Below are 26,793 nucleotides of genomic sequence, written 5' to 3' on the forward strand. Positions count from 1 at the left end.
TTTGTTATATGCAATTCATTAAAAAAATGTGTGGGATGTAAAAAATGATATTTTGTTTTATGAAATTTGTAGCAAACAATATTGTGTGGGATGTAAAAGATATGATGTGTCCTCATTGAAACTCAATATGCTCTCTCATTTAGAAGTAACGAATCTCCTCTGAGTAATTGCTGTCTGAATTGACTATATCTAGAGCTAATGTATACTTTCGGTGTACAACGAGGCACTCATTTACATTATAACCTAGTATGTTTTCATTCAGTGCATAAAGAGAAATTATAGGATAGCGATGAATATAATTATTATTTTTTTTTTTTAAATGTTCATGTCAGAGCAAAAATAATCTGGGTGGTTTAGGTACTGAATTGTTTTCATATGTTTCTCATTCAGTACTTAAGCCACCCTCATTATTTTTGCTCTGACATGAACATTTAAAAAAAAATATTTGAAACAGAGAACTCAAGTTGAATTACTAAAAGGAACGAGACGATAAAATACAATTACTTTGGAATGGTAAATTTGAAGCGAATGCAACATCTGAGAGAGAATAAAGCTGAATTAGTAGATCATTGTGTGATCAAGATCTGCGGTATACATGGATTAAAACTTCACATTCGTTTTAAATTTACCATGCCAAAATAACAGTTACTAATTTCTACTGCTGTATTGATTCGTGGAACCATGCACACAATATATTTTCCAATCATGCTAATCATGCTAGAAGACTGTATGGGCAGGCTTACTTAATTCTATTTGCAACCCTTTCAGACTATTAAAGTATGATAATTGTAAGAATCATCAGTATTTTAATTCATGCACACTTAGTTTTTATTTTTATTTTTTTTTAACTGGCTATCATTTTTAAGGTGTTACAATAGGAAACTTAAAATTGAGTACAGGTGCCCCTTATTCATGTATATCTTATATACTGCTGCTACAAATTATTTGTGAGAAATACACACTCTGGATCATACTCACAGTTTTCGGAAGTAACAGCGGCAGAAATCCGGCAAAGTATGGAGCACAGTTCTGTCCCCCTATGGCAGTGGCTAATGATGGGATAAGATCTCCAGCACATTCTATCAGCATAGCATCATACTCGGCTTGTTGTTCATCATCTATATCATCATCATCTTCATCTTCACCCTGACACATTGTCTGTGAATACAGAAAATTTGACATGTATGGAATTAATCCAAGAATTGATAGAAGATTCCAGTTGCTTTTTTTCATTATCGTAAACCAGTCTCTTTTATGGCACCGTCCAAGACACATCGTCTAGATATAGGTGATATCTCTAAGTGTTGCAAAAGAAATATCAGCTCATGTTTGCGAGAATATGTTTTCTGTACTGACTTATGACTGACACAGGGATCTGATCATCATTGGTACCTTTCTCACTTCATTGGAGCAAAACAGGAAAGCTGCTGGATTTTTCAACTTTTAGTCAACAAGTGTCATACTCTGAGCCTGAGGGATGATATCAGCATGTATCACCATTTTTATCAGATGCTGTTCATATCCTTATTATACCATTACTATAGTTTTTATTCAACTAGCCTGTTCATTTTACCTTATTTGATTTTTCAAATTGAAATCAGGTCGTATATTCTATTTACCAGTAAGTCATTTTTGAACACATTTATTGCAGCTGTAAGGTAAATTGACATAATCTACTGACTTGCACTGTATATAGGCACATGGTCTATGAGCACAGAAATTAGGGATAATTAAAACAACTAACAACACAAGCCCATAACAAACCAGACTATTCTAATCAGGGGATTTGCACTATATTAGTGCCAATAGTTCTTGTTGTGTTAACAGTGGCTGCACTTGTGTAAGTATTTGAGTTTTAGGTATTCCTTAGCACAGAGAGTAAAATAAATTCTTCACTGATGGTGAGGGAGGGAATCACTGACATGATAAGGAACTGATATTGTACAATTGCGACCACATTTCACATGCCCTTGTGAAACTTTTCAAATAGGCTCAAGCTATCCCTTTGTACATTTCAAATGGGACACACACCACTCCCATTTGCAGCTATCCAAATTGGACACATCCATTCACTTTGTCGGAAACCGAGTTCAATCTTTCCCCTGAATCAGTACAAATGGTATCAAGCCATCCCCTTTATAACTATCCAAACAGAGCACACCCACTCCCTTGAAACTTTACAAATAGGATTGAGAAATCCCTTATAAGCAACTATATTAAATTCTATTCACTTTGTAACTACACAAAATCAATGCAATCCAACTTTCTCTTGAAAAAGTACACGTACAGGTCTTACCAACCCCTTTGACACTGTGCCCATGAGACCTGACCACCCCTTTGAAATTATTGAAATAAGATCTACCAATCATTTTGTAACTTAGTAGCTATCTATGTAGAACCTAATGGCGGACAAGAAAAGTAATTCCAGTTAATACTATCTCCTGGCAGTACATTGTATTTAACTCATACGACCATCCTTTGGCAAGGATTTGTAATATTACATCCCAATAAATCTTGCCTCCAGGTTTTACATTAATCTTCCTTGAAACACTATTTTTCATGTCGTATACAGTGATTTAATTGGTATGGTTACACAGCAGTAACTTGTATATTTCCTGACGCAAGACATATTCCCAGAATGATATGATCCCCGTAATTCTGTAATTGGAAGGATGTTTTTCTAGACCCTTTCTTCCGGACATAATTTCCATGGATGGGATTTACAGTGACAAGAGACATATTCACTGCTTACAAGACGTTGGTTTGTCAAAAGAAGGAATTACCAAGGATATGTATTTAATGTCATACTTGATTTCCATTTATCTTTGCATATAAACAATGTGAACCCACTGTGAATTGAAAATGAATAATCTATTTTCATCTCTTGATGTCCTCTGCAGCTTTTGACTATACATTTGAATATGGCGTGTATAGTATATTGTGAATAATTTGTCTGCTAATAAAGGTGGATTTGTAGTTTAACTTGTCAAAGGCCAGGGTTTCAATCCCAGGTTCTTGCGTTCATGTAATGTTATCACTGGAATCATGATTACAAATTGATTATTCTTTTGTTTTATGGACCAAATTTTTCTACAGCTCTGCCAGACACTTATTTCAGACCTAAATTTTAATCCCTTTTTTCTAAGTAGGGCCTTTAAACTTGAATAGAAGTTTGTTGACTGGTCCTAGAGATGTAGTCTTCCAAATACTGCGTTTCGGGAAGACACAAGCCTAATACCCCCCCCCACCCCACCCCCACCCCACCCCCAGCCTACATCAGTGATGTACCAGGGCTTGTTGCCAAGTTGTGTGGGAGTTAAAACGTGGTATATATGTGTATAGTATTACATGTAGAGGAATGTCTCAGCCGTACATCAGAGATAGAAATGAAACAAAATTGACATGGAAAACATATTGCTGTAACCTCTCTTCTTACTTTTATTTTATTTCATTTATTTATGACACACAATAAATGTCAAAAACAATTTTTAGTTAATAAAACGTATTGATGCCATCATCCATTGCACAAGTCATCTTTTTAACTGTCCTCCTTATTTCTACTTACATTCATGACCTTCTATTTCTCTTAAAAATCTTTAATTTGACCAGTGTTATCTCTCAACTTTGACATTAAATGTATAGAGCGTAGTAATTTTATGACCTTTAAAAATTGATGAGAGACTTTAGTCTCTTTAATCGGGTTTGTTAAAATGAGGATACATAAAAAAATCTACTTTCTAGTAATTTAAAAAAAAAAGATTAACATCAAGACTTGCACATTCTTAATTGCACTGTCTAATTTATCATTATTCTGATAATTTTTTGACCTCTATATCAGCCATTTGTATGGTGACTCTAGATTTTTTAAATTTGATTTTAACTGAGAATAGGTTGATTTTTTTCTTGAACAAAGTAATAGCAAAATTTGTTTTAGAGTTTATTTCTAATGCGCATTCTACTTTAACTTGCGTCTACTGTAAAATTTTCGCAGTTACTAGCTCTGTTTGATACAGTCACGCCTAAACCAGTAAGAAAATACAAAAAAGATAGCAAAACTGTATGAATACAGTATCTTGCAACGTTTTGTCTAAAATGAGATGAACTAAATTTGCCACCGAGTAAACAGCAAATGCAGACATCAAAACATTGGCACCTGCATGTCTGTGTCTAGTTGCAATATGTTTTTAATTGGTTTATTTCATTTAGACAAAATGTAACAGGAAATTGCTATCTTGCGCTTTATGTGTAGAAGGTGCATGTTCACGCTTAATGGTTTCTGTGTGGTTGTATCGAACAGAGCCAGTGAACGGTAATATGAAATGAGCCGTAAATACTTGCACATAGACAAGGACAAGACAGCTTTGATGTAATACAGTCATGTACTACTACAATCTGATGAAAATTGGATGTAGTGTACACATCACAATTTTTCTTGGCTGTTACATTTACTGTCGCTTGTTCGTTTGTGAGCGCTTGTTACATACATCTGACACAACACCATAGGTTTTCCTGTGCCACACGAGAGCAACGAGTGCATTCACTCAACAAATGAAAACGTAATAAGCCAAAACATGCGGGTACAGTACAGTAGAGTGCTCTGATCAAAAAGAGCATGAGCACAGAGCGCAGACAACAATGTTATCGTTATTGTTTGGTGGTTCTCTTTCTTTCAAATTTGTATGTTGAGTGGTATATTGTAAGACAGATTCTAATTGGTTACTCGTAAGTATGAGATTGGGTTCGGAAAAACCTATGGGATTGTATCAGATGTATGTAACAAGCTCTCACAAAAGAACAAACGACAGTAAACGTAACAGCCAAAAAGACATCATGTCATGTACACTACATTGGAGTTTAATCAGATTGGTACTACTACTACTACCAGACTAATTATAATGCCATAACATCAATTATATGTACAAGTATTCTCAATATTGTCATTTAACCTTTTCATCTTTTGGTTAATGGACTTCTTTGATTAACGATTATGGTTTTCTTTTTTTAGAGCAATGGAAATGCACACTGCATGATATTCTGTAAACAAGTTCAACTGATTATAATTTTAATAAAGCCCATGACCATACTACTAGAGTTTTTTCATTAAACTTGAAAACAGATTACTTACTAAGTACCCGTAATGGATATTATCAAGGCCATATTTCCACCTGTAAACATATCCATGGAAGAGTTTGTGGCATTGGAATAAAGATAAGGGGCATGGAATATTCCATTTTTCAATAAGGAGATAAGCGTGACAGAATATTCCATCACGACTAAAGATAGGGGATGGAACATATCATAATTAAAGATAGCGGTGATGGAATATTCCACCATCAGTAAAGACACAGGGGGGGGGGGGGGATATACCATCTTTTGTAATGATTGGAGTGATTGCTTAATATATGGTACTGTTTCATGATAAAGGTCAAGAACACACAATTACAGGTAAACTATTATAGTGTACAAGGTTGAATATGTTCCATATTATGAGTATTGGAATAATACAACATACAAGTTGTGTTCTCCAAGGAATGTTTTCACAAGAGGGCTCACAGACAAGGAACACCTTCTGTAGTTCTCTGTTCCCAGTTTGAGACAGGAAGGGAAAATGTTGGATTGGCATGGTGATTATTTTGATATCAATTCTGCATAAATGATTTAGAGTACAATTTTGATTTTGTCAAGCGGGTACTAAAGAATTACAAAAAAGGTGTTTAGTGCACCTGTGTCTTGGCTCTAAAAATGATGATATCATTTGGCCCTCTGTTTAAAACATTTGCAGGGTGACACCTCATTTTTCCCCCTAGATTTGGACTGAGAATGGATTGTCGTTTTCCTGAACAAAAGTAACAGAAAAAGTGTAAACAGTTTATTTCTGAGGTGTTTTCTCCTTTAAGAGGAATTTCTTGGCATCATACATGTACATTTAGTACTCGGAATTCTCATAATTGCTATTGTTACCTTATATCATGCAAACATACACCTGTGACCGAGTATAATGTATGAGTACACAGTGTAATGCACACATACAGAATGATGTGAACGAATACCAAATGTCATGCACACATACAAAATGTTCATATGTGTGTATGTGTTTACCAAATTATATTCAAGTCAAAGAACTAAACCCATGGGTTTCGTAACAGATTCCCCACACTACACTATTAAAGAAAAGTGTAATCATGACCAGTATTTTGTTTACTGGTGACATCAGTTGCAATCAATGCTGTTTTAGATTCTTGTGTCTGTTTATAATTTCATGAATATGGCTGTGACTCGCTTAATATTTTGGTCCACCACTGTTTCAAAATCAAGTGTTTGATAAACCATTAAAATCAAAGTACTGTCCCCCTACTCTATGCTTTTACTTACAGATTCACAACATGACAATTTTGGAGAAAAAAAGCAACTCGACCAGTATTTTGTCTACAGGAGACATCAGTTGCTATAAATGCTCACAGACAAATGTCTGTGAAATGCTGTAAGTTTATATTGTCCCATGGTGCAATGTCCTTTCTATAGAACAATTATAGCTAGTCTTTTATGCTTTCCTCCGTGGCATGTAGTAATTGATCAGCATGTGAGTTACTATGGAATGAAATACAAACGCTTGAAATGTGCACATTCTCACATATACACTTTCTTTAATATCGTGAATAAGACTCCCTAACTTTCGATTTTTAAACAAAGTTGAAAGCACCTATATATGTCTGGGATTAGGCCGCTATATTTAATGCTACATGTATGTTTCTCATGAGCCAACTCACCCTATCTCGTCAAAAAAAACTTTTAAAAAATGACGCTCTCTACACCATGGATTAGAAAAATATCACAGTGTAACTGATTATACAATGGCGACCCCACAAGCACATAGCTGAGCGAAATATCGTTTATTGCTGAACTTTTCGAATTTTAATATTAAACAAATTGCTCAGAGATTCCTTAATACAATGAAAATCATAAACCCTGAAACAAAATGTTGCCTGGCTGGACAAAAATCTCACTAACATTGGAACAGATTTTGTCTGGCTAGACAAAATATCTCTTTGATGTTGTAAATCTTCTCGTCTGGCTCGACAAAAATCTAATCATTATTTCTCACACGTTCTTGTCTGGCACGACAAGAACTGAATTACAATTGATACATTTTAGTCAATTGACTGTCTCAAAATTATCAAAGAATGTGCCAACCTTAGGTTTACCAGGGACGTATAAATTTGGCAATTATCTCCTAAGATAATGGTAGCTCATGCAAAGAAAGTGCAACAATATTGGTAAAGATGTTTGTCATGCTAGACGATTGACGAAATGCTGATGGTTAGATTTTTGTCTCGTCACACGATAAAATGTAGCAATGTTTATGAAATTTTTGTTGAGGCAGGCAATGTTTTGTTTAACAGTTTATGAACTTTGTTGCAATTGTCATTTCAAATAAGTCATTCAGAAAGTTAAAAGACTGATTATGGATTGAAAGTACACATATACTTATACATATAATACGTTGTTTTTTTTTGTTTTTGTTTTTTAATTTTTAACTGACAAACCCATCATTTAGAAATTCTAAGGTGTTACAATTAGAAACAGAGAAATAAGTACATGTGCTTTTACTTTTTTTACTGTAAGTGAATAATGGTTGGAAAAACATGAGTCTTGTCATATCTCCTTTGTCCCTCTTTTTAGCCTACACTGAGTTAGATCAAAACTACCTTTATTTGACTATAAATGACAGACTTTTATCTTTCAAATAACTGACCGTCTCACCGCAGGTTTTCATTCTTGTTACAAACTAAAAAAAATATTGCGAGGTTCCGATAACGTGCAATTTTCAAATAGGTGGGAAAGGTAGATTTTATATCTTATTTTATTTTTTTTAAGTTTTTTTTTTCAAGTGTAAGTGTCTAGTTCAAGTAGTTATGTTTTCCGTTGTTTTCCATTTGGTCTTTGTGTTATTGGTTTCTTCTCATCAGATGTACAGCCATTACAGATTGGAAGAACAGTTTTATATTGTCTTTTTAAGTTGATGTCAGTTTTCGCATTCACTAATTCTCGCAAGACTTCACAATTTTTCGTGATTTTATTCTTTCTCAAATACATTAAAAAAAATATTTAGAGTCGGCAGTGAAAAACTAGGTGGGTCAGGTTACCGAATAAAAAAATTGTATTTAAGTCCTAATACTTATTACACACAATGTTTATTCACGCAATCATACATTAAATTTCCTTAGGCTTTTGATTTCTCGATTTTATAGATTTTAGACATAAAAATGTCTTTTTGTACCAGAGGGTAAGAACAATACACATGACTGTACAGAATAACACTAAATGCAAACAACAGTTGGTGATATTACTGTGAACAAAATAACTGATAATCAATTATATTTTTGTCAAAAGAATCTAGTATAAACTATTCCTTTCGAATATCTTATTTACACAAGATTACCTACATGATTATTGTCGTTTTTCAATGGATGACAATTTGGAAAAAAAGAAACCAGCACAAATAATTATTGTCGAATATCTTATTGAAACCCGGCTAAGTGTAAGTAACAGATGACTATCTTATATATATTAATGGTAAGCACTAGAATTCTGCCCTGGGGGATATACCATTATCTGCCATACAGCCAAAAGCACTAAATCTCGTTGAATAAGATATCTCTAAGACTTCTTGTATGATAAAAACCCTTTGATGAAATTTTCAATGCACTTGCAGCCCACGCAATCTTGTCTCATATCGAGTTAAGAGAAATCCTTGCTCTGTCAAGCAAGACTGTTTTCCAGGCATTCTTGAATTCCCTTTTGGTAATCAAACCATTATCTCTTCTCCATGTATGAAAAAGTACATTGCATTATTAATATTTCAATGTGGAATCAAAAAGCATGCACTCTTTAAGCAAGGTGCTGCAAGCTATAGGATTTCTCTTAGATATGTTTTATATTAATTATGAGACTAGGTTGTAAGATCTTGTCCCCCGTGTGAAATTTTGAACCGGTTCGAAAATGAATTTAGTTCTCCTGTCCCCACATGCACTAAAATGAGTTTGAACCACTTCAGGTTCAAGCAGTTTGAAACGAACTCAGGGCATTGTTTTTGAATTGATTCAAAGTAAATTGGTTTAAAACTGATCCAAAGAAAATGTGAATTGATTTCAATCCATTGCTTATATTGTGGGGACAGAAACTGATTTTGAACTGATTTTAACTGAATCAATTCGGATTGATTCTGTATTGTATTAATTCAGGTGGGTGTAAGGATTATGACAATAACTGTGAGGTATACAGTATGGTGTGAGGGAGAAAGTGACTAGTCACCTAACGTATGCAATGCGCTGATTATACATTGTATTTTATCTTTACAGGGACATGACCAGATCTGAACATTTTCCTTTATCATAACAATGTGATTTCATCTGAAGAATTAGATATTGCAGTGTTATTCTACAAACTGATACACTATTTAACTGTGACATCTATGACAAAGCAAGTCATACCCTGGGCTTATTTATGAGAAACCGTCGTAACTGTCCACCAAAGTTACGTGAAACAGCATACATGTACATATCAATGTGTTGTTCTATCTTAGAATATTCTGCCCCCATTTTGATATCCATACTTTAATAGTAAAGGATATTGCAAGAATTAAAGAGATCCAGTGATGGGGTGCTCATTTTGTGTTTTGTGTAGGAGATCCAGTGTCACAAATATGTTACAGAGTTTGAATTGGGAACCATTAGCAGATAGGCGTCTAAATGTAAGGCGGATACTACTGTTCCAAATTGTAAATAAGATGGCATTCACTAGAGATACTGATCTTCTAGCACTGGGTAGAAGAGGCCATTTCAAGCACCTTGAGTTTAGACACCAAGTCTATCAACACAGTATCTTACCTAAAACTATTAGGGATTAGAACTCCCTAAACCATGATATGAAAGCCATTCAGGACACTGATACTTTCAAGGCTAAACTCCATAAATATTATACTAGGTTTTATGTGTATCCCTGCCCCCAGCTGTGATATCCGTATGGAGATTAGCTGGTATTATTTGATAGATAGATATAGCAGTGAGGTAAACAAATAAATCATTAGTAATGAAATTTCTACTCATAGAGTCAAAATGTTTCTTGAGAACGAAACCCAAATGTTCACCAACATCTTGTCAGCGTCATCAGGGGTGAACTACAATGGGCTCTTTTGTCATGTGTCTTTAGAAGAGACACATGAAATGAGCTTGAGAGAAACAACTGAGATCTCCATTCCTGCATCCCATATGTATTCATCAAAGGAAGCCCACCCATAAACCGGGATGCAGGGATGGAGATCCCAGCTGTTTCACTCATCAATCTCATTTCATGTGTATCTTCTGAGACACGTGACAAACAACCCATTGTAGTACACCCCTGATGATGCCGAGGAGATGTCAGTAAAAATGTGGGCTTCCAAGAAAATTTTTTCACTCTGTGAGTAGAAATTTCATTACCAGGGTCCATGAACATTCATTCTCACAAAATATATGATGTTGTAACACAGTTTACGAGTAGACCAAAAACTTGCTGTTGCCATGATTGTGATTGCACATTGCATAAACCTACCAAATTGAACGCATTATGAAGATGTGATATTAATATCAATGCACAAATCAACATAAACCACAACTGTACTACATATACAAATGTATGTACATTTCAATGAATACATGAAATATTGTTTTAAAATGCGACCATGGTACTGAGATGTCAGCTCGTAAAACCTTTCATTCCTAGAGACGACATTGGAATAAATAGAAACTTGATTGTAAGAACATTTTCTAAAATTTAAGAATATTACTTCATTGGGAAGTAATATTTCTTGAATTCTGATCTAAAATAAAGTTGATCTTTTTCCAAAAATTACAGAGAAACAAGAATTTTTGTTCAAAAATTTTGGTGGGAAAGTTTCTAGTCCTGAAAGGGTTAAATAATATTAATAATTATGTACATGGAAATCCATAACCTCACAATCTGCTATAAGAACAAGTAGCATATGTTACGATAATACTGTACTTGGGCAAATATTATGAGCCTGGTTGTGTGGAACTGTATAATATTATAAATATTGCATTTCACTAAAAATGGCCATATGGACATAGGGTTTGCTATTTATTTTTGGATTTTTCGTTTATAAATAAAAGAAGAAAAAAAATGGCTTCCTACTTGGGAAATCAATGTGAAACAATAGAGACCAAGACATAGCAAAAAGCCAAAAAGCCAAAAAAAAAAATGTGTACAAGTTTGTTATTGTTAATACATTTACACATTTATTAATCTTCTGCAATTTATTGAGTTATAACCAAGTACTTTCAGTTTGAGCATATAGGAAAGCTATACAAAAGTGTACATTGTTACATGGTGTTCTGAGATCAGTGTGCCACAGCAAGAACTGCATCCACTATGGAGATTAGAAGTATAACCCTCAACACGTTAGGTCAGTGCTAGTGATAATAACTACACAGTAATATCAGCTCGAGCACATGGGAAAGCTATTATACAAAAAGTGTAAATTGTTGTTAAAATCAACACAGTGCCATTAGTAAATTGGACAGGAAATGGAAATATTGACATAAAATGAATACTAGTACTTTACACTCAACATACCACAACCTTGATGGCTTCCACTTTTCGATAATTTCTTTTTAAAGTTTATCATAAATCCCTTTCCGATTCTTGTCTCAATTTGAAATTATTCTGAGTGTTTTTTTTATATATTCTACATTTACCAGACTTGATGGAATGGATTTGCGGCAGACAGCCATTCAGTGTATGACATCACTCAGTGAGTGATTTGCATATAAAGTACATATAAAGGACATCGGCAAAACCGAAACTCTAATAAAGGCAAATAGAAAGCTATTCATTCATACATAACAGATAAGGCAAATTATAGGCAACGGTTTCGATGCAATTACGGTGTTATGCAGAGCAAATTGTGTTGTCGGTTCACATTTTGCTACTCCGCCATCCATTTTCTAGATAGGTATAAACTTGAATTGGCAAAGTGACAGGGAGTCTCGGATAAGAATGATTTGTATTTTCCACTCTTATCTTTATTTTGACATGTTGTGAAATATGAATACTTTACTTATCAACGTTTATCCCTTCCAGTGATATGCACACGTCTGTTCTTATTTTGATGCCGACGTCATTTGACTCGTAAGATAAACTGCAGACGCTCGCTGGCATGAAAACAATGAATTTAATATCAGAAAAATAACAGCATACCTTTCTCTGTAGAACGTTCCTGACGCTGGTTGTCAAGGCATTTAAATGATTTTCATCCGCAACCACTAATCCTCCTATCACTTTCAGCATCTCATTTGTTGTCTCCAAGGTTGCCATGACAACTGTTCTGTCTGCATCCGTGTTGATGATTTCAATAAAGCTCGGCATGGTGTCGAGGATGAGTTTGTTGAGAGCTGAAAATAAAATGAAATGGATGTGTGGCATCAAGCTAAGGATGGAATTGCTGAATAAATAAAAATTGTTTGCATGCAGGGAAAAGTGACTGTATTTAAAATTCTGAGTTAGGCCAAAAAGGAAAAAAAAATAATTGTTTCTGGTTAGGACAGTTTGTCTAAAATGGTGTGACAAAAGCAATTTTTTTTTTTAATTCTCAACAAATCTGTCACTCAGGCTACTATTTATGGCAGTTACTGTTCTTTTTATTTTAGTATTTTTAAATTAGTACTTTAGAGCAAGTATGTATGTGAGGCTTAGAGAACCATTTTTATCATCCTTTATCAGTTTGTTTATAGCTTTTAGTTGACTCAATTAGAAATGGTGATTACAGCTAAAATGATGTTGGCATGGTGATTACCTCATGGGACATAACACAAAGATAGACATATTTCAACTCTAGACTGAAATAGTAACTAACAACAGATAGTCTGACGCAATAAAAACTGAAAATCAACATTTCAATTTGACTACTTCTACATCCCCACTGTGTACGCAACCTATTTATGTTAATTGTTTATTTTGCATTACAGGTTATCTGAGGGTGTGTATAATAAATGTCATGTTACATGTCTGAGTGAAACACCAAGCCTACACCATTTTAGCTGTAAGTGTGCTTCAATAAGTGCGCTACTCCGAGCACCTTTTAAAAGATGCAGCAAAAATACATACAATGTATAAACTGAGCGTCTGCCCCTTTAAGCTTAATTTGTTTGACAATTTCATCAGGTAATAAGACCCTGTATGTTTGAAATGATGGCGATAACGCATTGTATAGACTGGGGTATGTATACTTAATATGAAAAATTACAAATATGTTGTCTTTGTAATTAAATCATCATTTCCGAGTGTTTTTTCTTAATTTTTTGTATTTTTTTTTTTAAATATGGGAATAAAACAAAAAGACGAATTTGAAAGAAAATATTGAGGTAAAATATGTATAATATTGGTTTTGTGGACTTAAGTTGCAATAAAAATCAAATTTTTGATGCGAAATGAATTTACCTGTTCTATGTAAATTTCACATCTATGAATAGATACATGCACGCACGCAGAAAATCCAAACAAGAAGTTCTTCTTTTTTTTCTATGTCATTGTAACATAAGTCTTTTGTGTAAATATCCATGTCAAAGAACCAGGAAGAACTTGTACAACAGGAAATAGGAAGATGTAAAATATATATATAAAAAACATAAAATGTGAAATTGATTTTTTTTTTTTTTACAATTATGCATGTTTTCAACTTTTCACTTACATTTCATTTTGCAGGAAGGAAAATTTGTGAATAAATGTTTGCGAAAAAAGAAAACATGTTGAATAAACAGTATAGCCTGAGCACTGCTATTTGCTTCTCGTAATTCCAATGCTGATATACCGTAGCCTTTACATTGAGGATACAAGTGTTTGTAATAACTTGATTTTTTTGCACCTGAAGCTCTTCAGAGAACAGGCACATTATAAAATTTGCTTTATTAGTATTATTATTATTTTCATGCAAGGACTATAAAAATACCCTATTACTTCCTATATTAGTCTGAACACTAGCTCACTATTCTATTATAAAAACTTCTCAACATTTCGACCTTGACATTTCCAGTCTACTAATATAATATGAGTAATTAAACGACGACCTTACAATGACCCCAGATCGTACTGAGCTGTCATAAATTGATGGATTTAAGCGGTGTCATATTTGTCAGACAGTAATGTTTTGTATCATCCAGTGAAACTCTGAGTGCGATAGACAGTGATAACCTTTAACAATGCAGCTGTTCAAAAAACTATACACAGTTCACTGACTTCAATACAACTGGGTCATTTATTTTACATGAGCTGTAAACATACAACATACCCACATGAATTTGACCAGCTGATCAATAAAGCTAGTGTATCAGTTTGTTGTGGATCAGTGTTCTTGTTAAACAAAGTATCAAGGGCACCAAGGCCTCATTCCTACAAGTAATTGGGAGTATCCTCTTGATATACGATATAAGCCAGATAAGCTCGAAAGAAAATGTCTGGCTTGACAAAAAATCTTATGAACACTCGCCTGTTACATTTTATTGTCTAGCTTAACAGAAATCTCAAATGGTGCCACTGCCATATATTATTGTCTGGCCAGACAAATATCTTAATAGCATTGCTACATTTTATCATCTGGCTAAACAAAAATCATACTAATATTGCTACATTTTATCCTCTGGCTATACAAATATCTCACTAATATTGCTACATTTTATTATCTGGCTTGACAAAAATTGTACAATTATGTTCTCCATTTTAATCCACTGACATGCCTGAAAATGTATACTTTGTTACAATGTATATGATTTGGGGGCATTCTGATAAGCTAATCTTAGCTCATGCAAAACAATATATTACAAGATTAGTATGAATTTTGTTGATCCAGGCAATGTTTTCTTTACATATCAACTGTCATCTGTAATGAAAATAACTGTCAGAGAAAAAAAAGGGGTCCCCAAAAATTCTCCATTCTTTGTCCTTAATATGCAAGTACAGAAGGTGTTACAGGTCTTTGAGATACATTCAATTTGACGAAAATCATGACAAAGTTGAGGGAAAATACTGTACATAGATAAAGAAATCATGCCATTGTAATACAAATAATGACCTCAATTAACTTACATTGTGTCTGTGATTTAAAGTTCTGGATTTTCCATAAGGTAAGACGGAAGTACAATAAAAAGGGAAGTACTTTACAATGAAAATAGTCTAGGTGTTCAGCGAGAAGCAGAAGTGAAAGTCACAATAATGTCAAGACAACATTGATATGCAAATAATCCAATTTTAGTGCCTTTGAAAGAGTGCAAATACCTACTTGAATATACTGGTGTGTTTATTTGTACAGTCATTCTTAGACTTGCAGTGAGAAAGGCACAACAAGGTGTAACACAGACACTAACGAAGAAAAAGTCATAAACCAACAAGTTTGGATCAAGAATCAACTGTTAACAAATTCTACACATTTACCAAACTACCAGTTAAAGAAAGAATGATGGTGTACTCCAATATGAAGGTGAAGGGTCTGTTGGGATGTGTTCACATGTCTATTTGTCTCCTGTTAACTTGTCAGCTTCCAGTGACTGCAGTACATCCAAGATGTAAGGTATTTAATAACACTCATGTAGACTGTGTATGGAGAGACTTGGAACAAATACCGGATAAGTTGCCACACTTTGCAACCCATCTAGATCTGTCACATAACTCTATTTCCCAACTAACACCAAATGCAATGGGATATCTTAAGACACTGCAGGAACTAACAATCTCAGAAAACCATATCAACAGCATTGGTTCTGACTCCCTGAATGGCATGCATTCATTGAAACTTGCTGATTTTCATGACAATGCCATTGTAGAAATTGATGCTACAGCTTTCAGAGGGCTATCAAAACTTCAAATACTGGACCTGAGTGGCAATAGGCTAGAAAAATTTCAAGAGGGAACATTTTTGAATCTGAACAGTTTGAAATTGTTGGACATTTCTAATAACAAGTTTACTAGATTGTCTTCTTCCTGGTTCATTGGACTGACCAATTTACAAGAATTACACATAGAATTCAATGAACTGTCTTGCTTTCCAAGTGAAGCTCTGCAACCACTGATGAAAATTGAGACAATAAACATTGAGGGTAACGAGTTTAACAACAATTGTACCATCAATTTACGAAGCTTTCCAAATCTTAGGAAGCTGTCACTAGCAAACTGTTATATTGGTGTTAATACAATGGAGAATACAGAGCTTGAAAGTTTTACTTTTCTACAGGAGCTGCGCCTCTCGGGAATTCAGAGATTTGAGCTTACCCCTCCTATTTTACGCAAGTTGAGATATGTACGTAAACTTGATCTGGTAGGGGTTGCTTGGGATGGATTGAAATGGCGCACATACTTGAGAAATTGCAGTATAATAGTTGACGATTCCCAAGAACTGTTGACACCTCGAACTTCAGATATCATTGAACTTGAAGAATTGGACATAGCAAAGCTTGCATCTTTAGTACATGAAACTACACTAGCCTTATTTTCTAATATCTACTATCAGACATGCCTGCCTAATACATCAGCTACTGTGGATATTCCATCAAACGTTTATCCTGCATACTCACTACTATTAACAAATCTAACTTCACTTTCAATATATGGAAATCATGTTTTCCCAACGGGGTGGGAGGATTTCATGTTTTTTATCAGAAATTTATCACGTTTGACACATCTTCGTGTGACAGAGGGTGCATTTATAGGAACGCCGCCCCAACACCTATTAACAACACTTGACTCTCTAAGAGTGTTGGACCTCTCTAACAATGTTATGCTTTCAGTTCATCCAGATACTTTTAGTTCTCTGTCTTTGATAGCACTGAACCTCTCACACAATTCACTAACGTCAATTCATCAAGACACATTCAGTTCTTTGTCAACACTAGAAAACTTAGACCTCTCCTTCAACAGCTTACGAAATCTTCCTAATTCAGTCTTTTCCAGTTTGAAATCACTGAAAGTTTTGCACATTGAAAATATTTACATGCATGTTGAAGGGCAAGTCAATATTTCAAATACCAGTACATCACCCTTCAAAAATTTGAAAAAGCTCACAGAATTGTTTCTCAGTCCTGAAAGTGTACACCACCTTTCTTCAGAAGACACTCCCCTCCTACAAAACCTTGTGATAACCAACAGACTTCACAACCATACAGTTTTAGATATTGGTCTTATACAAAAAGCAAATTTATCAAATTTGAAAATACTTAATATTACTGTTTTTGGTCTCCAATATTCTGGATCAAGCACACAACCATTTCAGTCAGTCACTGATCTATATTTAGATACAGACAATTGGAATGGTACTACAGAAGACATGACTTCCCTTTTGAAATCATTTCCTAATCTTGAAACACTAACAATAAAAATTACTTCCTCATCTGATGGTTTGAAATCTGTGGATGTACTCAAAAACTTAAAGAATCTGAAGTCATTAGTACTCCGATCACATCAAATACAGCACATAGATGTAGACATTTTATATTCACTTCCGAAGCTGAGAGTTTTAGACTTGGGAAAAAATCCGTTTGACTGCTTAAAATGTACTATGGAGAAATTTGTTGACTGGCTAGAAAATGACAAAATGGTCAAATTAGCTATGAACTCAGTATATTTTCAGGAGTATACTTGTGTGACACCTATAGAAGTGGAGAGAACATCTCTACTAACTTTGAACTTTGGATGGGAATGCAAGAACATGGCCCTCATTGTCGCACTACCTATTACCAGTTTCTTCATTTTTGTAGCTATAGTTATAATACTCTGCGTCCGTTTCCGTTGGTATACACGTTACGGAGTGTTTCTAGTTAAACTCAAACTGGGTGGTTATCAGCTCCAAGTCAATGAAGACGAGGAACAGCCACTCAACAAGAAATATGATGCATTTGTTGTCTACAATCAACACGACAGACCTTGGGTTATGCAACAATTAGTTCAGAATTTAGAAAACGTCGATCCACCTAATTTCAAACTCTGTATTCATGAGCGTGACTTTCTTGGCGGGAATGACATTTTTGACAACATTCTAGACAGCATAGAGACTAGTCAAAAAACCATGTTGATATTGTCACCTGGCTTTGCACAAAGTGAGTGGTGTTATTTTGAGATGAGAATGGCTCAAGATCATTTATTTCGACAGAAGAAAGATCTTCTTATTTTAGTTTTATTGGAAGAAATCCCTGATGATGTAATGCCCAGAGTTCTGCGGAAAATGTTGACAACAAAGGGCTACATCAAATGGTCAAACAATGCAATGGGTCAGAGACTGTTTTGGAAGAAATTAAAAGTTGCACTGAGATCAGGTGCAAGGGTCAATAGAGTAGCTGATTTCTAGACAGTGTGATTTTGACAACAGACTGCATTGAGCTGACATTACCAAAGAGATGAGAGTAATCTTGTGTGAGCATTAGATAATAAATCACCACATTGCCATTATAACACCGAGTACTGTACATCAAACTGTGAAGTAAATCAACCAAAAGCCAACATAATCATCATGGTGAATGGTATACAAGACTAAACAGTGACTCATACAGTGTCAGTTTTTGTCTTACCTACATGTAGAATACTAAAGGACTGGAATGAATTTTCCATAATGTCATACATAGATCTGGAAGTATTGGAACAGTTCAAGGAGACAGTCAAAGCAACATCATTTGTGTTATTCTTATTGTAATATTGAACCATAAACTATAATATTAATAAGAGATTTTAAGAAAAAATATGTACAGAATAAGAATATAGATGCAGTCGCAGTATCACCATTGTACAAGTGTTGAATAATGTAAATGTACATATTTTTGCCGTCTCTCAAAGAGTAATGTTTTACAAATTTCTAAGCCTCATGTACTAGTTACGTAAATACTATAAACATTTTATGGACAATTTATTTTCAGGTCTAAGTTGTCTCGTGAAATATTCATTAAAGTGAAAATGAAACTTTATCAAGAACTTCTAGGTTTACAGTACATTGTGTAATGCATTGGTGGTAGGACCATTATACGGTCACGTGGCTGAACGGGCTTTGACGAGAATTAGCATAACGATAGATTGAAGTAGACTAGGATTAGAAATGCTTTTATTTTGTACCACAAAAGACATTTGAGGAAACACGTAATAATGTGAATCTATTTTGACAAACCAATAAGGAGTCTCAGAGAATTTTGACGTAAGAATTGTATTTCTTTTACCATTAATCCTATGTTTTGAGGATACCAAACATTAAGTACTTGTTATTATTATGTACCCGAGATTACTTGCACTGGTGCATCCGCATACTACGGTAGTGGTATTTGCAGTGCAATACTAAAAACATTATTGCATATCTACATGCAAATGATATGCAAATGAGGACACAATTGTTTGCTATACATGAAATCACTTGATTGGGCTGTATGATTTTTATGGAAATTTATGGAAATATTAAAATATCTGATTTTGAAATTGAATTGTCATATTTCATTGAAAGTTATTAACTTAATGTAATTTTGTCAATGATTTTAATAAAACATGATCATGATAATGAATGATATTTTCTTTGCGAGTGTTAAGTTGGTTATTTTTACCTAGGATATGTTACCTTGGTTACCACAGTAGCTGTGGAAAAAGGAGAGATTCTTTCAACAATGTGTATACAAATATTCAAATGAATCCATGAACTCTTGACCTCTGAACTGATGAACTCTGACTGACCTGTGAACTCATCTACAGAATTATGAATATCTCAAATCTTATGAAAAAGTAATGAAGAATGAACAACATAAACAGTTGTGTTCAAAAGTTTACACAAACTGTCAAATGAACTCGTGAACTCTGACCTTTGAACTCATCAACTCTGACCTACCAATGAACTTAACAAAAATCATGAAATAAACCGCAATGTAGTGAAAAGAAATAATCAAAACAAATGTCATGCAATAATGCAAACGTATAAAATGTTGTTTTTCAAAATTTTACATTATCAAAGAAAGCAATGAACTCTCACTTCTGACTATATGAACTCTGACCTATGAACTCTTAACCTAAAACCAGTATGCCATAAATACGTAAAGTAGATGTACATAGTACATAGTGACAAAAGAAAATACAAGAATCAATGTCTTTGGAATATTGGAAACACATAAAAAGTAATGTTCAAAAGTTTACCCACTGTCAAATGAATTCATGAACTTTCACTTCTGACCTTATGATCTATGACCTATGAACTCTAACAAGTTAAAACCATGACTCAAATACTGAACTATAGTCACTGTGACAAAATATACAACAGCAATGTCACTGCATAGTGATTCCTCTGTTGTGTGATTCTAATCACCCTGTGATCAAGATAGTGTAAACATTGGAAGTCCAGAAACAACACTGCAAGTTCATGGAACTCTAAATAAACTAGTTTTCAGAGATGCCTCCATACTGAGACTATAATTACCGGTAAACCAACAACCATTCAACAGCTTTATCAACATGTAGCAGACAATAGTTTTAGTTTGTGTCTATCTTTAAGTTAGTAAACTGAAGACTCAATTCCCAGAGTACATGTAATATATATAGTTCAGTCTTACCGTCCTTAGGGAATTCAACTCCAAGTTTCAAACTGTAAACATCGTTTTCAAATAAAAAAAACAGTGAAAACATATTCATCATTTCTGATTTATACTATCAGGTATTTTATACTCCAGGGATGTATTTCAGCTGATTCATATATCTGGTTATTCAGGTTAATTCTTTTTTGTACGTATTTCATTAATTTTTCAAAATTCATTAACTTTCATAACATATGGCGAAAACTCAACTTGCCTAAATTGTTGGAGGGCATATTTTTCTTCTTTACCTTATTAATGAATGTTTATAAGAGAATATCATAGACCGTCTACAGATACATGCTAAACTGTTTTTACTGTGGCAGTCAGTTGTGTTGAAACAAATTATTTTCTGACTTGACAAAGTTCCTACTGAAATTGCTACATTTTCTTGTCATGCTCAACAAATATCTTAAAATTGATGCAATTTATAACACAGCAGGACAAAGATCTACTGAACTCGCTACATTTTATTGTCTGGCCTGACAGAAATCTCAAGAACATTGCCACATTTTATCATCTGGCTCAACAAAAATTTCAAAATTGCTACATTTTATCGTCTGGTCTGGCTGAACAGTAATCTTACTAACATTGCTACATTTCATTGTGTGGCTCAACAAATACCTTAAAATTTCTATCTAGTTTACTGTCTTGATTGACAGAACTCTTACTTTTAAACATTGCTACATTTTTATCATTTGACTTATTAATTTTGTATTTTAACATTGTTAAATCTGGCTAAACAATGGCTCAATAATTTTTATTGTTCCAATATAACAAAATGTAATATGATTTAGTGATGAGCTGCTGAGATAACGATAGTTCTTGCAAAATGGGAAAATGTAACAATGTCTGTAAGATTCTTGTCCAGGTAATGAAAAAGGAGCAGTGTTGAATAAGAATTGTATAGAGCCATACAATATTTCATTTCAAGTCTAATGGCTTTTGTTGTATCTTTTTGATGAGGACATCCCCCTAACTGCACAAAATTAATGATGGGATTCAGAAGGAAACTGCAACTTTCAACTATCAATTATTCTGTACAAGCCCTTTTGTCATGCAATTGATTGATAGATTGATCACTTCATTGATTGATTGATTGATTGATTGGTTCATTGAGTGATTTGTTGATTTATTGATAGACTGATTGATTGATTGATTGATTGATTGATTGATTGATTGATTGATTGATTGATTGATTGATTGATTGACTGAATGACTGGCAGACAGACAGAGACAGACAGAGACAGACAGACAGACAAACAGACAGACTGACAGACAGACAAACAGACAGACAGACAGACAGACAGATTGATTGACTGAGTTATTAATATCTTGACTGATTGATCAATCAAGTGATTGATTAATTGATTGACTGATTTATTGATTGATGATTAATAAATTGATTAACTAACTGATTAATCAATTGATTAACTGATTGACTGATTAATTTATTGATTGTTTATTGATTGATTAATATATTGATTGATTGATTGATTGATTGATTGATTGATTGGCTGACTGATTAATCGATCAATCAATTGACTGATTGAGCAGCCTTGGTGTGGACATTTCCAAGGATGAAAGCTGCCATGGTACAACTAACTGTACACTTCAATCTGACTAAATAACTACCTTGTCACAGTACAGAGTAGAATCTATCAACCTGAATACAGTACTGCAAACACTTACACCTGCCACCTGGATTTGTAATGACACTTGGTTGTCATGAATAAACCTACATCATGTTTGAATTGACGCACGGAGAATGCCAACAGCAAACAAGTGCAACTCTCACCCTATTGATCTAATAAAATAATGAATTTTCTATCGTAAACATATCACCACTATTAATTCCGAAATGAGCAACATCTCCTATATTTGGAAGGCTTCATCTTGGCATTTTCCTCGACCGCACCTTGAAGGTTAACATCTGATTAAACACAACATCTGCATGTACATCAAGTTGAAAACTATGCCATGACTGAATTTTTTTCTAGTAACGAGTACATGTTGGGCTTTAGAAAGTCAAATACAAGTGATTTACAGAATGATGTCTCTAGTAATACTATGAATCTGGTAATACTGAAATAATATTGGATTTTAGACAATTCAAGCAAAATTCTATAACTGAAATTCAAATTGAATAGAACGAGTTAATAGTATGTATAATCTAATAGCTATATTTTAAAAAAATGAAAAATCAGAGTATAGATTCCATATTTTTTGTTCAACTTGGCTTGTGCATCGTGTAATGAGTTGTATGCTTCCAATGAAGTAGAGGAAGCCTACAGGGCTATTGTTCCATTTAATGTATATACATGCAGGTCTGTGCCAGAGGAAATAACTGAGCAACTCTATGATCACGACATTCGTTGTCAGATGGGCAATTTAAAAATAAGTGCCATTATAATAACAAATTACTATTTTTAAAAGAGAAAATTTGGTGTAAAATGTTATTTTTCACCATGCATACTACCAGCACAAGTCTTCTATTAGTTGCAGGCATACTATTAATAAAATGATAGCTATTATTAAGCACAGTGTAGTTTGTCACCTTTGAGCAGTTATTTTAAATGTTTTAAGTTACAAGGCCATAAAAATTACAATGACTGGTGACAGTAAAATGATAAAAAGACAACAGATAACACACAATTCTCATGTAACCTTGGTAACAAACATTTTGTAATTAAAGGTAGACATTGGACAGGGTATTATTTAGAGGTGTGACACATAATAGGCTGTCAGAGCTACATACATACATACATACATACATACATACATACATACACACACACATACATACATACATACATACATACATACATACATACATTCATACATACATACATACATACATACATACATACATACATACACACACACACACATACATACATACATACACACACACACACACACACACACACATACATACATACATACATACATACATACATACATACATACATATATACATACATACACATACACATCCACACACACATATTTTATTTAATCCTTATGGCTCTACTGATAAAACTCATCTGATGCAAATTCATTCAAACTTTGTAATGTGCTAACCACATTTTCTGGTTTGAAATACACTGTTCATCTTATAAATTTGCCATGGCAGATCCTGGCATTTCTGTTGACTTTTTCTGACAATACCTTGAATTTCATCAACATACAACCGTTGCCTATTCCACCCCCACCCCTCAAGCCCCCCCCCCCTCATCCTCACCCTCCCCACCACCCCTATTTGATAATATAAAATAGTTGCCTACTTACCCCCAGTTTGATCTGGTGTGTTGGTATCTGTAAATGCTTTATGTAAAGAACAACAAAACAGTCCGACTGATGTAATGGCAGCTTTACGAACATTGCTGGCTGGATGGTCTACAATCTTATGCACTTCACTAAAACACTGCTCTAAATACGGTATAAATGCCACACTGCAGAAAAAAATATGATACCAGCAAAAAAATTTACAAAATGAAACATTTTGTAATGAAACATACAGTGTATAGGATAACTTCAATGTGGCCTCCCAAGTTGATTGGTTTAATACATGTACCTATCATACTATATGAAGTCAAAATGATGAAACAGTACATGTATGTATGTATGTATGTATGTATGTATGTATGTATGTATGTATGTATGTATGTATGTGTGACTGTATGCATGTATGCATGCATGTATGTATGTATGTATGTATGTATGTATGTATGTATGTATGTATGTATGTATGTATGTATGTATGTATGTATGTATATATATATATGTATGTATATATGTATGTATGTATGTATCATTGTATGTATGTATGTATGTATCATTGTATGTATGTATGTATGTATGTATGTATGTATGTATGTATGTACATGTATGTATGTATGTATGCAATATGTAAACACTGTGTAACGATGTTTGATCAAGTTCTGTACATAGCAAGTGATGGGTTAGTTCAGTATTTTACTTTACATAAATATACAGCAAAGCCTTAACAAATGTAAATACTGGTATATGGCAAAGATTACACTCCCCCTCCCCCCCCCCCCTCCATTCTGAAGATATAAACTCAACCTTGTGTCCCTTTAAAGTTGTGTTACTGCTGTCGATAAAACAACACGTTTTTTTTTTTGCACTTTAGCAATGTTTTGAAATAACCTCTCTCCTTTATGGTTTCTCCAAACTACCTACTTGTGGTTAGTTTTTTAGTGTATAATATAATGTCATTAGGTATTTTTATCAGTATACTCTCTTAGTAGGTAATCCTGATACTCATTACAACATAGTGGGTTTAGGGTCGATAAATTACTTTTTTTTTACACCCACAGGCAAACAGAACCCATTAAATATCAAAGGTACAAACAACGTGACCTGAGAAAATTAATTATCATCGCAATATGCCAGAAAATGAAAATGTGGATCAGACGGTCGTCATATAATATACACTTCATATGAAAAATAGTGTCAAATTAATTTCATATATATAGGCTTGTTGGCAATATAAATCTAACTTCAAAATTATGTATGACTGAGGTTTTTTGTGGTTGAAAATCCTTGCATTGATGTGAAGTTCAAACCATGGTTAAACTCAAAAAGTAGAAATTTACATGTGTAACATCTGTGATGTGTTGACTCAAGCATCGAACTGTGGTATGTTGCTATGTTTAAATAGAGACGCTATTATGAATACAAGGTGCAGCATATTGCATCTTTCACACCATTTTTAATATCATCTGCTTTTTCTAGGTCACTATTTCTCAAAACTCACGTCAATAATTTTTATCAACTTCATTTGCCACAATTTTTTTTTCAAAATATCCATAATCACGTCAACTATGGCACTTCAACTGTTTTTCCCAGAGTACGACAGAATTCAGTTACATTGAAACACATTTTGTTTAGGTTGACAAAAATGTTGCCTACACTGCTACATTTTGGTGATGTGTACACTACAGATTGGCCAGGTGCTAAAGAGAAGCAGAATATTAGTAACATATTGACTAAGATGATAAAATGTAGCAAAATGTGTCTAAGATTTTGATGAGCTTAAATGACATTTTTGTTTCAAGTCAACTGGTTGCCATTGTCTATAAAAAATCAACCATTTTCTTTTCAATACTTGTGAAGATCTACTCTGGGAAGTGAAAGATAATTTAAAAAATTGCCTTGATCTTAAAAAAGTGGCGGAAAAAATATAAGGAAATGAGTTGACACCAAAGATTTAGAATCAAAGTGATTAGTATTCATCAAATTATACTTACCCAGTATTTGATGCAATTTCTCCCAAGGCGTTACAGCTGTCCTCTTTCTCCTCTAAATATGCATTCTCTACACTGAACCTGTTGAGACAAAAAAATGAAAAAAACATCTCATTTGGTAGATATCTCTGCCACTTCAACTTCAGTAAACTCACCAAATTATACTGTACAATAGTACTGATGACAAGTTACAAGTAATACATCAATCAATCCATCAAAACTGTCTATCCAAACATCTTTACACGCACACCTTTATTAAAGTCAGAAAAGCAGTTAGACAGGGATGTAGCTTATTCTAAATGTAGAAGGTGAAATTGGAAAGGTAGGAGGTAATGCCTATGGGGGAGACACATGAATCTAATCACCCATGCATCAATGGTATATAGTGGTTGAACCAAAGAATTTAAAAAACAAATTTTTGGAAAAGTAGTTGCCAAGGTTAATCGGTTGTTTTTGCCGACTGCAACCCCTTATCTACACACCCCTGTTTAGTATGCAGGTGCTTGAAATGTATAAACACACTGAATTCAGTTAAGACAGACTAAAATAAACTGGAAAAAAAAAAAACCAGAAATAAACAAAAACTAATTTTGTTTATCATGACCTTTGACCTTACCCTTCTATCTCATCATCATCCATCCCATTTTCTCCTTCCTCTCCACTGGCAGAGAGATCTTCTTCATCAAATACTTGGAAGACACTGTTTTCATCTTCTTTGTAGTGGGCCTAGGTACACAATGAATGAGACACACGTCCAAAATTATGTACACATTTATTTGATTTAACAATTAAGATATTCAGAAAGACGATTTACAAAGTGGCACAAGCTGAGTTGATAAGCTTTTTACTCAAGTGAATATATGTGTATAAAACTTCAATTGAACTGTTCTAGTATA

General features: G+C 33.9%; 1 protein-coding gene across 1 annotated transcript in view; it reads right to left on the reverse strand.

The window, feature by feature from the left end:
* The window catches only part of LOC144437694 (importin-4-like), a 54,992-nt gene that overhangs the window by 10,282 nt on the left and 17,917 nt on the right, over window positions 1–26,793 (reverse strand). The window contains exons 15-19 of the mRNA XM_078126698.1: window positions 26,514–26,623; window positions 25,901–25,978; window positions 23,916–24,079; window positions 12,256–12,449; window positions 979–1,158 (exon numbers count right to left, since the gene is read on the reverse strand). Of these exons, the coding sequence (XP_077982824.1) occupies window positions 979–1,158; window positions 12,256–12,449; window positions 23,916–24,079; window positions 25,901–25,978; window positions 26,514–26,623 (726 nt within the window). The remainder of the gene's footprint in view (window positions 1–978; window positions 1,159–12,255; window positions 12,450–23,915; window positions 24,080–25,900; window positions 25,979–26,513; window positions 26,624–26,793) is intronic.

The sequence above is a fragment of the Glandiceps talaboti genome, chromosome 7, assembly GCF_964340395.1.
Source record: "Glandiceps talaboti chromosome 7, keGlaTala1.1, whole genome shotgun sequence".
NCBI lineage: Eukaryota > Metazoa > Hemichordata > Enteropneusta > Spengelidae > Glandiceps > Glandiceps talaboti.